Below are 12,669 nucleotides of genomic sequence, written 5' to 3'. Positions count from 1 at the left end.
ACTTCACAGCAATTAAAAAACTGCAGCACAGATTTGAACTGCTAATTTACAGCAGTTTCACACGTATTTTAGTCCAATTCCCTGAAGAGGCTGCTGGCAGAAAAGGAAGGCTCAAGTGTTCTCAAGAAGGCTCTGAGTTTTTATGTCCATGAACCAAAACATGTTTTACATGGGAGGCTAAGAGCAGCAGCAATCCCAGCCAGGGTTTGTCTTCCTTGCTCAAATAACCTTTCAACCTCTCTAATATCAAGTCATGCATGGAGTACCACTCTGGCACAGGAGCCTAGGATAAGACTGAATTATATGATTACTAAATTGCAAGTTTTCAGTTTCTGCAGACTAACATCTGGAAAAAGTTCCCTCCCACCCAGGAATCAGAACTGTCTCTGCTATTACTCAAGTCTAAACATGATAAATTAAGACCAGAAAGTGTTTTTTGACTGTGCTAGCAGGGTGGGTGGATCAGCAAGGATCATAAAACCTGTGGCTTTATCATAAAGGCCTGAACATGACTGTCAGGCTGCCAGCAAAATCTGCCCTGCTTGCAAGACTCATCAGTTCTGGCAGTGAATGGTAGGAACTCTATCAAAGAGATGGGGTACCTCAACAGAAGATAGATTCTAATTAGTTTGTAAGCAAGCTTGGATTTTTCTTTAAATCTCACTTCAATGGATTTTGGTTTTAAACTCCCTAGAGAAAGACAGCTTGTTTCTTGGGTTGCAAAGTCCTGACACTGCAGTGCTAAGGGCATTCATGACACCCACTTTGCTTTGAGTGCTCTGTGCAGTGCAGCTGGCAATGTTTGTGCTGCAGAGGAGCTTCAGTCCCAGTGACTGGAGGCTTTACCTGCTGTACCTGTGCAGAGCCTGGGCTGTTTCCAGTCTTCCTTCACAAAAAACAGTGCTGACCACACACCAGGCTGACATCTGACAGAAATGACTCTCAAGTCTGTGATTTCAGTTAAACTATTTTACCTTGTTGAGTAAACCAGCTGCACACCTCCCCGAGGTCATTACAGACTGTGCCAAGTCTGGGAGCAGACCAATCCTTAGAGAATTGTTTGCTGCTGCTATTTCTAAATCTCCTCCTCACTTTCCCCTGCACCAAAAGGTTTTGGCTGTTGTACCTGTTGAAGTAAAGCACCCAGGAAAAATGAATGCATGTGAGTGTTCAGAATTAACACTAGGCCCTGTCACCCTCAGTTACCAGAACAGCACAAAACATGGTGACATTCACTGTCCATGCAAACTGACTGAACTCAGCCTACATTGTATGCATTCCTTTTATTTAAAAAGTTGTCCTAGGAGTGCACATTGCACCTATACAAAAGAATCTTTCCACTGTCCACACACAGGTATAGAAGGGCTCCAACACCAGCCACAGGTCCCAGCTGGGTCGCGCTGCTCGCTCAGCGCTCTGGGGACGTGGCACTGGGGTGGAGGGGGGCAGAAGTCAGCAGTACTGGGAACTCGTGGCAAGTGGAATGTGTGTCCCCTTCAGAGACAGAAAGACCCCTGCCAATTCTAGATCCATCTGGGGAGAGGAATAGGGCTAAAGTCTGTAGGAAGAGCACCAGTGTCACAACAGGAGGGTTACCAGGCTGGAGCAGTATTGGCCAAACGTCTCATGCGCCTGAGGGAGAGAGAGAGGTACAGTGAGTGCATGTTACAGACATGGCAGTCTGACCAAAACCAGTGCTTCTGGGGAGGCTGCACAGCTTTGTAGACAGGTTTATTCCCAGACAGAACTCCCCAGTCACCTGAGAGTGCCCCAGTGATAAGGCAAGGACACTATTTTCACTAACAGCTGCTAGGGCACTTTTCTCATTAACTTGGATTGAACCGACTGCTACTGTAAACTCTTCAGTCAGCCACAGCTGATACACAAAATGACTGTGCTACTGTTAATCAGCAGTTAAAAAAACATCCTGGGAAAGAGCTGAGCCAGTATATTTACTGTTTCCACAATGTATCTCTTGGAGAGATACAAGCCATTCCTTCATATCTGCCAGGAAGAATTTCATCAAGTAGGTGCAAGCTGTCAACTGCTTGTCAAACATCACTTTGCAGGTGGGCAGAGCTTCTCCTGGATTCACACGGTGCTCCCTGTGCTGGCAAACAGGTTGGCATCACTCAGGCTAGAGCTGGGAGCTTGCCCATTGCTACATCAAATTGAACTTTACGCTACATAAAAGGAAGCTTTGTGGCAGGATTCTCAGGAGCATGACAGTGCATGACATTCCAAGTATGTTTGACTCATGCCTTCCTATACAAACAACTTCCCTGGACAAGCAAAGAGCCCAAGGAAAAGAAAAAATGGGTTAAAAAAAAGGAAACTTCCTGCAAGCAGGAGATGGTAGAGCAGACATTTCAGTGTTTGTGGAGGAAGGTGATGATGGCTGAATACCCTGAAGCTAAAGCTTCTGTTGTGAGCAAGGCTGACGTCCTGCCAGTTAGCTCTCAGTAGGGAAAGACAAACATCCCAGCTTGGAGCTTCTGTCCAAGGGACAGGCCAAGAGAAGTGTCCAAAGCAGTGGCAGTACCTTGTGTTCCTGTCCTGGTCTCTGATCTTCTTCTCCATCTCAGCGTCTGTGAGGGTTTCCAGGAGAGGGCACCACTGGTCAGCGTCCCCCGTGTTGCGAATCGCGATCTCCACGGTGGGCAGAGGGTTCTCACTGCAGGGCACAGGGCAGCAAAACAACACCCATCAGTGGGCACAGAGCCCAGGGACAAGCACAGGGACAACACAGCATCATTCAGCATTCCTTCTTTGCTCTGCTTAGTACAGTCTGGGTCCCTGAAGTTCACCACAGGCTCCTGGTTCCACCCTTGTGGAGCCTGGAGTTCCTGGGAAAGCAGCTACACCCATCTCCAGCCACTACTGCAGAGGGATTTGTGCTGGACCTGCAATTCTTTCCCACACTGGCTGGCAGGGATGTGACAACCCCAAGAGGCACAGCTCCTCCCAGTCCCTCAGTCCTGGGAGTGCTTCTCCCAGCACAGCCCAGGAGCTGGGACTGTTCCCAGGGCTCCCTGTCCAGCCTGGCTGTGCTGCAGCTCTCACTTCCTAGCTGTAATTTGCCTAGCACACCCCTGACAGCTGTTCCCTGGCAAAAATCTGCCTTTCCTGGGAGCCTGACTCTGGAAAGAGCAGTCTTTTAGGACCTGCTGTAGCTAACAAGCAAAACACCAGGCTGTGCCCCAAATCACAAGATCTGTTCCTCAGAGACTCCTCTGCCCTGACCAGCTGTATTATCACATGCACAAAATATTTACTGCCTCACTAGCTGCTTTTCAGTAAAAGTCAACAGGAATTGACCAAGAGTAGCTTCCCAAATATTGACAGTGGAGCCGGAAGCCCAACATAAATATAGAGGAGCCTTGGAATGTAAATGTTTGCTTTGAATTCTCCAAAGTGCCTCAGCCTGAGCTGCACAAGTGTGTGTGTGTGTGTGAGAGGAGCCCTGGGACAGGTGTGCACACACATCCTGCCCCCTCCCCAGGGACGTGCACCCCTACACAGGATTTCAGCCCTCTCACTCCCTCAGGAAAGAACTCAAATGCTAATCATCATGGGAACACACAACATCTGCATCAAAGCTAATAATCTAAAATAACAAGTCTTCAAAGTAATTCTACCATGAAAAAATAATCCAGGCCTTTTGCTATCTGATCCAGGGAGGAAGCTTTAATCAAATCTACTTCCAGTACTGCTGCCATCCACTAAACAACACTTAAACCCAGGAATTTCATCTTAGTCCTAGATTGCCACACATTCCAGGCAAAATTAGATATTAACTAGGGGTTTGTTAGTGATAGCATGATTTCTGCCTGACACTGAGCATTCACTGAATTCAACAGGGGATGGAAAGCTGGACTCATGCATAACCTAACTGCAAGGCAACTCAGATACCACATTTCTTTAGCAAAGAATCAGCGAGAAACTGAAAAATCCTTCCTCATCTCCCAGTCTCTACACTAAGACAGCTCCTCCTCCATTGTTTTCCCTGATGAGGAAGAAAATGCTGCTGCCAGGAATGGCTGAAAGGCACTGTCAGCTGCAGGGGTCCCAAAAGAGCAGGGAACTGCCTCTGCTCAGGCTCCTGGCCTCAGGCAGTGTCAGGGGCACACCAACAAAGCAGGGAGATGTCACTTTTGGAAAGGTGACTCCTCAGGCACAAGGGTTGGTGAGTGGGAGAACCTGTGCCATCACTCAGGTCCCAAAGGCAAACCTGGCTGTGAGGTGCTGTGTGCTGCCACCAGAAACACTCAGCACACAGGAGGGAACATCCCAGCCCACACTGGCCCTGAAAACCCCACAGGCAGCAGCAGCCACCTGTGTGCCTCCAGTCCTGCCCTGCCACTGCTCTGCAGGCTCTCCTTGTTTTGCACAGAGCAGCCCAGCTGAAAAAAGTGCCCTGGCTTTCATCAACTAAAAGACAGTTTCACCTCTCCCTCAGATGATTAAGAGACACATGACTTCTCAAAATCCCCAATCCCTTGAGATATTAAAGTTCTTTTGATACATCTAAAGCAGACCCTTTCCTTACATCAATGGAATGATTTTGGAGCAACCACCACTCCTGTGGTTTGGAAATTCAGGAACTAACCAACCACAGAACCCAAATATTATTAATCACTGTAAGGTTTCAAAAGTACTCCTTTGCTAGAAGAAAAAAGGGAAGAGGAGGACATGTTTGTACTATGACAAAAATAAACGAGGTTTCAATTAGGTGGTTTTTGCTCTCTGAATAGCTCATGTCTATGTACTTTGTTCTGGTGGGGTTCCTTTTTTAGCTTTTTGTTCTCCCTCTTGCAATACTGCCACAGTGTGAAAAAGGCCTGAAATCTGCCTGTTTGAGGAAGCACCCTTTGGTACCATGGCCCAACATATGTTTTTGGAGACAATAGTGAAGCTGGCATTAACATGGGCCTGGGCAGCACTAAAACATCCTTGCTGCAACTTCCAGTGACTGAGCAGAAGCAAAGGGAGAAATGAACCCCAATCCCAAGAGCCAACAATACACAGATGACTTTCTTGGATATCTGCAGTATATGGAGAAGCAGAGGCAGGAGGGACAGACACTTCACAATGCAGACAGTGCTGCAGCACAACATGTGTCAGGTTCTCATCTACCACCCTGCAAGGTCCCATCACTTCTCAGCATTGCCCACCCCACTGCTCTGTTGCTGGATGTAGTCCCAAGCCAAAACTGCAAGAACCAGTCCAAGGTTGTGGAGGGAAAGGTAGAAGGCACCTCCCACCTTCCAAGGGACATCAGCAGGATGGACACACATTGTAACAACTTTAATTCAGAGTTTAATTCACATGTGCTAAAGGGTCCCTTTCTATTTTCTAATATGAATCACTCTGGGGATCACTTTAGAACCAGGCAGTTGCTGTGAAAGACTGGCGGGATAAAAACTGTACCCAGAGACCAGTGCAAGAACAACTAGGCCAGAGCAGATCAGGGTCTATTTGTCAATGAAGGCTGAGCAGACAGGAACCCTTTGGATGGAGCAGGAAGGAGCAGAGCTCATGGCAGCAGCCAGCTTCCCCACAGTCTCCAGCTCCTCTTTGCTTACTCCCACTCCAGCTACTCCCTGTCCTCTGCCTGAGGTAGGGCAGGGCTGGGCACGTTTCCCTGGGCTGCTTCTTCCTTGAATTGACCCCTACAAAACTGGTGTCAACAGCACCATTCCCTCCTCTGCAAACACAGCATCTGCTGAACTCTTAAACTTCCCTGACTGTCACCATGACCCGAGGTCACCAGACCTCAGAGTGTACATTAAAGGACTGTTAGAGCTGCAGACTCAGCACTGTGCTGTGGATAACATCAGTGCAGGAACTCACAGAACACTGCACAGCACAACTGGAAGCCATTTAGGAGAAAAATTAATGGCTGACTAATGAAACCTGACAATGCTGCATTCCAGCTGTGAGAAGGGCCTGTGATCAACCCACCTCTGACATCAGTCTGGGGAGAGAGGTACAGTTTTCATCAGCCCAAGTTCAAACAACCAAAGCTTGAAACAGTGGATGGCCCAGGTTAGGCAAAGCCAACAAAACAAAAAATGTGTCTGGGGTTCATCATGACCTTACATTAGAAGAGGGACCATCCCTGTTAATTAATTCTGTCAACAGAAGCTGACATTTCATCAGTATTTGGTCCTGAAATGTATTAGACCCATCAGGAAAAGATACTTAGGCACAAGCACAAAAAATTGTTAAGACGGACAGAATGGGTGCAAGCCACAAGGACTAATTTCAAATAAAACCTTCCAAATCAGGTCAGCATTGATGCAGATGCCCATGAAGTACAAAGACCCCCAGAGCCAGACAAGGAGGTGGCAGCTCAGTACCTGAAGGCATAGGTCTTCTGGTGCCAGCTCAGCTGTCCCCGGATGCTGTAGGCAATGGTTGTGACAAACTCCCCGCCCAGGCCGAGCTCTGAGCACAGCTTCAAGGCAAACTTCTCTGGTGAGTTCTCCTTCTCTGACATGTCCCACTCAAACTGGTCTACGAGGGAGATGTTTCCTACATGGATGTTCAGCTAGAGAGAAGGGAAGACACAGGTTATTTGTTTCCACTTTCACAAAGGTTTGTCCAAGGTGATTGAACTGACGAGGCAGAGGCTGAGAGAACAGAGCAGTAACTCCTAGTTCATCTGCAGAGTTCCTTAACTGAATTCTTAATTTCAGTAGCATGAAGACAACTCAGCATTGCTCACCAAGGTTCAGCTCTTCCAAAGGAAGATGGCAATGCTTTAACTAAACTATTTCACCACCTCAGAGGCTGGGCACACAGATGTTTAATCATCTATCACCTTTAGTTCTGTTCCCAATACAAAGGAAAAGGGGAATCTGGTTGGAGGACTGGAATTAAGAGCTCCTTTGTTCTTTTGTACTCTTAGTCCCCTGTTACATAACTGGAGAAACCCAAATGGTTCAGCTCTCATTCTGCTGCCTTCCTGTGTTACCTTAATAATGACTCGTTGGTCTGACTGGTCCTCCAGGATGCTGTCAGTGGGGTAGGACTCGATCTGCTGTCGGATGGCAGATGCAATAGCAGGGACAAAGGTCAGAGGATTCAAATCCAGGTCATCACAAAGAATCTCCGAGAACATTTCTGGGGTCATCAGCTTTTCTGTTACAGAACAAGAATGAACACTGTAAAGTTCCTTAAAAATTAATGTCTGCCACTTACAGAACACACAAAATCCCACAGGGCAAGGTGACAAAGGGAATCCCAAATGCATTACCTTTTGCTTTTAAAAGGGTGTTTTGTACCAGGCCTTTAAGGGCAGACACTGATACAGGGACTTCCAGCCTTCTTTACCTGCTCCATGGTAGTGGAGCCAAAGAAGCCACAGCCATTAACCTCAGCTAACTGAGCACTCTCAGACCACTGAGCTGCTGAACTGGCTCAGGAGAATCTGCCAGTTAAATTCTACGTGTGTCCAGGAATGGCTGCAACCCATGGAAGTGGCAAAGCATTTGCTAAGAGATGCAAGCACTGAATACAGTCCAGAGTGGGAGAGCTTTAAAGCTTTGTCTGTGTGGGGCAAGGGCATTTGGTGATGGACACAGCTTTACCTGTCCAGCCTCAGGAAGCTCTCCCTGCTACGTACCATTCATGTTCCACGTAAATGCATCTCGGAGTTTCTGCCCATCAATTTCCATATCCAGCCTGATTGGAACCAGAACCTCTGGCTGGGATGCATTCTCATGGATCACTGCTGGGTCATGGTCATCAAAGCTGAAGTGGAGAGCAGCAACACAGTATATGCAATGAGCACATGACACATCTGGCATCCATAGAGGGAAGGCAACATTTGTTGGAAGCAATCCCCACACTCCAACTCCCTGATCTGTACTCCTCAATGCAAGCTTACAGGGCTGTGGCAACTAATACTAGTTTATCACCTTTTATTACATCTATCATAACACACTCCTGCAAATAAAACAAGTTTTCTAGGATTAGATTCATCTTGGTTGCCTTAAGTTTTATAATGGAAAAACCATTAGTCATGAGCTTCAGCAGCATTTTCCACTAAACAAACTAGATCAAAGTTACTGGTACATGTCAGTGAGAAGCAGCCTGTCCTTCACAAAGAGGGGCTGCAGGCTTCTCAAATGACAACTGCTCAGCAAATCAGCAGGAAGTAGAAGGAACTCATCAGGAAAAGAACTCATCAGGAACTCATCAGGAAAAGAACCATTTTCCTGACAAAAGGAAAGCCTCCACTCTGAGCCATGCATGGCTACTGTAACACAGAGCCTCAGGACACACAATTTAACTAAGATTAATGACCTGTAGGTCTTTTGTCAGCTGGGGATGAATCACAACATTACATGAACTCATCAGTACTACCCTGGCAGCATGTCATTTCGGTAGCTATTGCCACTTTCCAGAAGCAGGGAGCTGTCTTACCACAGAGGGAATGTTCTCTTCTTATCCCTGCCCATGCGGTTCCTGTTGATGGTTGTGGAGCACGGCACGGCGTCCAGGTGATGAGAGCTGTTGGGCAGGGTTGGTACCCACTGGTTGTTCCTCTTTGCCTTCTGTTCTCTGAAGGAGACTGGATGTTAACCTGCAGCCCCTCAGCACCACTGTCATTTTAAACTTTCAGTGCTATTACAAGTTCCTGCTATTTTTTTTTATTCTGGGACTATCAACATTACTGTTCCACCAGGAATGTTCCTCTTGGAAGGCCATCCTCCAGCTCACAAATATCCATCAGATATGAATCCAGGTGCACCTTTATAAATACTAGATTCATATTTGGATTTTCTGTCTATACTTTACAGAAGGACTGCTGAGAAATGCAAGGTCTCCAAAAGGCAGTATGTGCAGAGAGCATTCTGTAAAACATCTGTTACAGATGGAATGCAGTAATTGCAAAAGAAGTTGTATCAACAAACACTTAGATTTTTCTTCCTGTTTTATGTGGGCAGTAACCCAATCCTTACACTCTGGAGATCCCCATTTGCCCAGCACTGCAAATACTGAATGCAGAGTGCCAAACAAGCCCTGCACAACAGCCTGGGCTTATGGAACTCCTCATGCTGCCTGCCCCAGAGCTTCCAGGCAGCTCCATTCTGAGCCTGGCCTCACCAACACTGCTCACCTGAGGTAGGTAGGAGGTTCTGTGCTGATAGACACTGCCTTGTACTTCTCATCATTCCCATCCAAGATCTCTTCCACTTCAGAGGCCTTCAGCAGCGTCACGCTGGTGGCTAATGTTGTGTAGCCATGATCTATTACCAGGAAACATGGCAATAATTAACAGGGAAAGGGCTACAGAGCACTGTAGTACTGAAAGGCTACATAGTGACAAAGCCTCCCTGTCACTGCAGGAGGGACTAGCACAGAGATACAAGTGTCCTTTGGGCTTCATCTTCCTGTAGATATTTACAAGGTCCAGAAAAAAATCAAAACAATCAACTATTTCTGACTTAAAGGTCAGAAATAGTGATGCAAGGATTGATAGAAAAGCTGTTAAAGATTTTGGGAAGGGGGAGAGAGCTCAGGACAGCTCTTGCTGAATGACAGAGACCATCTGCACTGGAGAGTCCTGCTAATGTTCTGAGAGAGTTAGCCATGGGATTGGGAGGCACAATTAGGGCGACCACAGACAGAGATCAGAGGAAGAAGATTAGACATTAATATTACTGCAATAGCACCAAAGGTCACAGTGGACATCCTCCCTCTAGCACAGCTAAGAATAACACACAGATGAGACTTACATCTTCGGGGACTGTGAGACCGCTGGTTTTCTGTTGGGGGAAAAATGAAAGCAAGAGGTCAGCAGGATACTTGGAGGAAAGAGACATAAGCCCAGAGTAAACCATTATTTTTATTATGCTTTAGTCTACAGAACATACAAGAAGTCATATGGCTAAGAAATTTAACTGCTTGCTATTAGTCCCTCAACAAAAACAATGCCAATATTCTCCCCGTAGCAGTCACATCAGTAGCACCACACCACAAGTTCAGGCAGGCACAAACATCCAGTCCCTGCCAGAAGCAAAGTTAAGCAAAGATGCACATCTTCAATGGAGCATCCTTACAACACTCCTGCCTATTTGATGAGAGAGACAAAGACACCTCTCTTAGTCTACAAAAAATCTCTTCCAAAATATGGTAGTGATTTGGAGATATGGCTTTTGCTCTGTGATGAATGTAGCCAGGATGGATGTTTCCATTTCAGAACGTTTTTGATCAGGTGCTATTTATTGCCAGGCTGAGCCACCATTACAGGGTGCTCCATCACCGGGGCAATCTCAAGTGATTCACAGAGCCCTCAAGGTGCACAAGCCTCTGAATCACCAGAACAGTTTTTCAAGGCAAAAATTGTCAATAAACATTACTGGGAATGTCTTCTCATCTTCTCACCATGTGAAGAGGCCACAATTTTCTTCCTTTCCTCCACGGTGGCCAGGCGCCTCCAGAGCGAGGGGTACCTCTTGTACAGGGAGCCCCGGAACATGCGCAAGTAGTTCCCCACCTGCCAGGAGAGAAGTGCACATGTGGCCTTTATTCCATTTTGGAGAGTTTCAGCAGAAGCTGGAAGAAATTCAGCTCTTTTTAGTGATAAAAAGGACCTCTCAATTGGGTGTTTTTGTGCTGTGTTTGGCACCAAATAGCATTGCCGCGATTTTTCTGGCAATGCAGAAAACAAAATTTTTATCAGCACTTATTTCACTGGTGCTATCTCACTTCACTAGATCCAAAAAAACTCCTACCCACTGATAATAGGAAATTTAATAGGAAAACACTCCATTCATTTGTATGTATTTTTGAACAACTCACCTCTTCTTTACTTCAGTTTCCACATCAATGTGCAAGGGTCAGTTGGAATTAAACTAAACCAGATACCCAGCTCTCAAACACATTATTTTTATTTTGAACCTCCCCGCCATCTAGACATTATTTGACTACAGCAAATGCCCAGAGACTTGTATTTTGTTTTAAACCCTTTGAACATCAAAAACGTGATTGCTGCCAATAGTCCTCTTTCAGATTTACTTACCATCTGTAAAGCAGTTCTGTTCCTCCTGCCATAAGATCCTCACCTGTGCTGAAAGCTACAGCAGGCCTTGCTGACCAACACAACCATTTCTAGACTCTGAAATCAAATTTTTAGACTGCCAGGACACTGGAAGACTGCCAGACAACAAGGTTTTTATTCCTTGTTTGAGAAGAGTTTTTTTGATCTTAGATTTAGCTATGTCTTTCACTCTACAATGCTCATCAACAGACAGAAATTAATGGTAGATAAAAAAGACAACTCTTTTCCTTCTCCATGTACCTGGTATGGCAATCTCACAGCTCACCTGACTGCAGGTACAGTTGGCTTTCAAACTCTACATTTCACATGAGAGAGCGAGGGATGTTCAGTCCCTGCTCAACCTACAGAGCTGGCAGTCAAACTTAGCCAATAATCCCTTTTGTGCATCAAGTTGGGGGCTAGAACATTTTTTCCCGTTTTCAGCTGTTTCCCTGGTGCTACAGGGCCAGTGTTTCTTGCTTGAATGAGGCTCTTTGTCAGGGAGGCTCAACCCCTCCCAGCACGGGCCAGCACAGTGCCAGCACAGACTCTGGGCTGCTCAGACTCTGCCCGGCGGTGTTTGCTGACCACACTGTGCACAAGGCAGAAGGAGCTGCCCTGCCTGCTTTGGGTGCTGTTCCTGAGCCCTAAGGCTCCCGAAGGTGTGCGATTCGTTGCCTCGCCGCGTGTGAAATACCCCGAACCCCTCAACAACTGTGCCCAGAAATTCTCTTCGCTGATGGGGACCGGGGCCTCAGGCTGCGATCGGGGAGGATCCGAGCGGGTCCCGGGGCCGCCCTCATGGCAGCACTGATCCCTCCCGTCCCCCAGCACGGCTGAGGCCCTCGGGCAGCGCCCACCGGGGCACAGGGGACCCGCGGGACTGGAAGGCCGCTCCCTCCCGCCGGGGTTCTCCTCCGCCCCTCGCCCGCCCCGAGCGCGGCTCCCGCACCCCTCGGCCCGGCCCAGCCCCCGCATTCCCCGGCGCGGGCCCGGCTCCCGCCCGGGCCGCACCTCGGAGCCGATCATGTAGAACTCGCCGTCCTCCTCCAGCTGGAACTTGACGGGCTTCTGCCCGAACGTCTTGCTCAGCGCCATCATCATCATCGCGGCGGCGGGCGGGGGACGGCGGCGGCGCCCGGAGAGCGGAGCGCGGCCCGGCGGCAGCGGCGGCGGGCGGAGCGCGGCCTAGTGCGGGCCCGCTGCGCGCATGCGGCGGGCGGGGCGAAGGAGGCACGGCCGGCACGGCAGGATGTAGAAAAAAGGCGGATTTTATTGTGGCGGGGCGCAACATAAATACACACGGGACACGGCACATCCCAGCGCCGTGCCGCCAGCCGGGCTGGGCTGGGAGGTGGGAGGGGAGGGGACTGTTCGCAGCCCGGGGTGTTTGCCTGAGGCTGGGCGGGAACGGCGGTTCGGGAGCGGTCAGTGCATCTGAGCATCCCGGGATGAGCGCGGGGCAGTGTCCAGCACTGGCACCCAGCACCGAGAAGGGAGCGAGGGAGGGGGCCCCTTGTCTATATACAGATCGGTACAAAATCCTAAGGCATGCTGGGGATACAACGGCAAGCCGGGCTAGGGCTGCGGCAGGGCCCTGGCAGCCAGCACGGCTG

The 12,669-nt window shown here is 48.4% G+C and overlaps 1 protein-coding gene across 1 annotated transcript; it reads right to left on the bottom strand.

The window, feature by feature from the left end:
• Positions 1-1,272: 1,272 nt before the first annotated feature.
• SMARCB1 (SWI/SNF related, matrix associated, actin dependent regulator of chromatin, subfamily b, member 1) lies at positions 1,273-12,249 on the bottom strand. The gene is made up of 10 exons (XM_058816727.1): positions 12,068-12,249; positions 10,399-10,510; positions 9,750-9,779; positions 9,131-9,260; positions 8,434-8,571; positions 7,631-7,758; positions 6,980-7,146; positions 6,363-6,553; positions 2,543-2,674; positions 1,273-1,632 (listed from the first exon to the last, which is right to left on the bottom strand). The coding sequence occupies exons 1-10, from the start codon at positions 12,158-12,160 to the stop codon at positions 1,593-1,595; spliced, it is 1,161 nt and encodes a 386-aa protein (XP_058672710.1). The 5' UTR covers positions 12,161-12,249; the 3' UTR covers positions 1,273-1,592.
• Positions 12,250-12,669: the final 420 nt, after the last annotated feature.

This window comes from Ammospiza caudacuta, chromosome 18, assembly GCF_027887145.1.
Source record: "Ammospiza caudacuta isolate bAmmCau1 chromosome 18, bAmmCau1.pri, whole genome shotgun sequence".
NCBI lineage: Eukaryota > Metazoa > Chordata > Aves > Passeriformes > Passerellidae > Ammospiza > Ammospiza caudacuta.
Note: the sequence above shows the minus strand (reverse complement) of the source record. Positions and strands in the feature narration are given on the sequence as shown.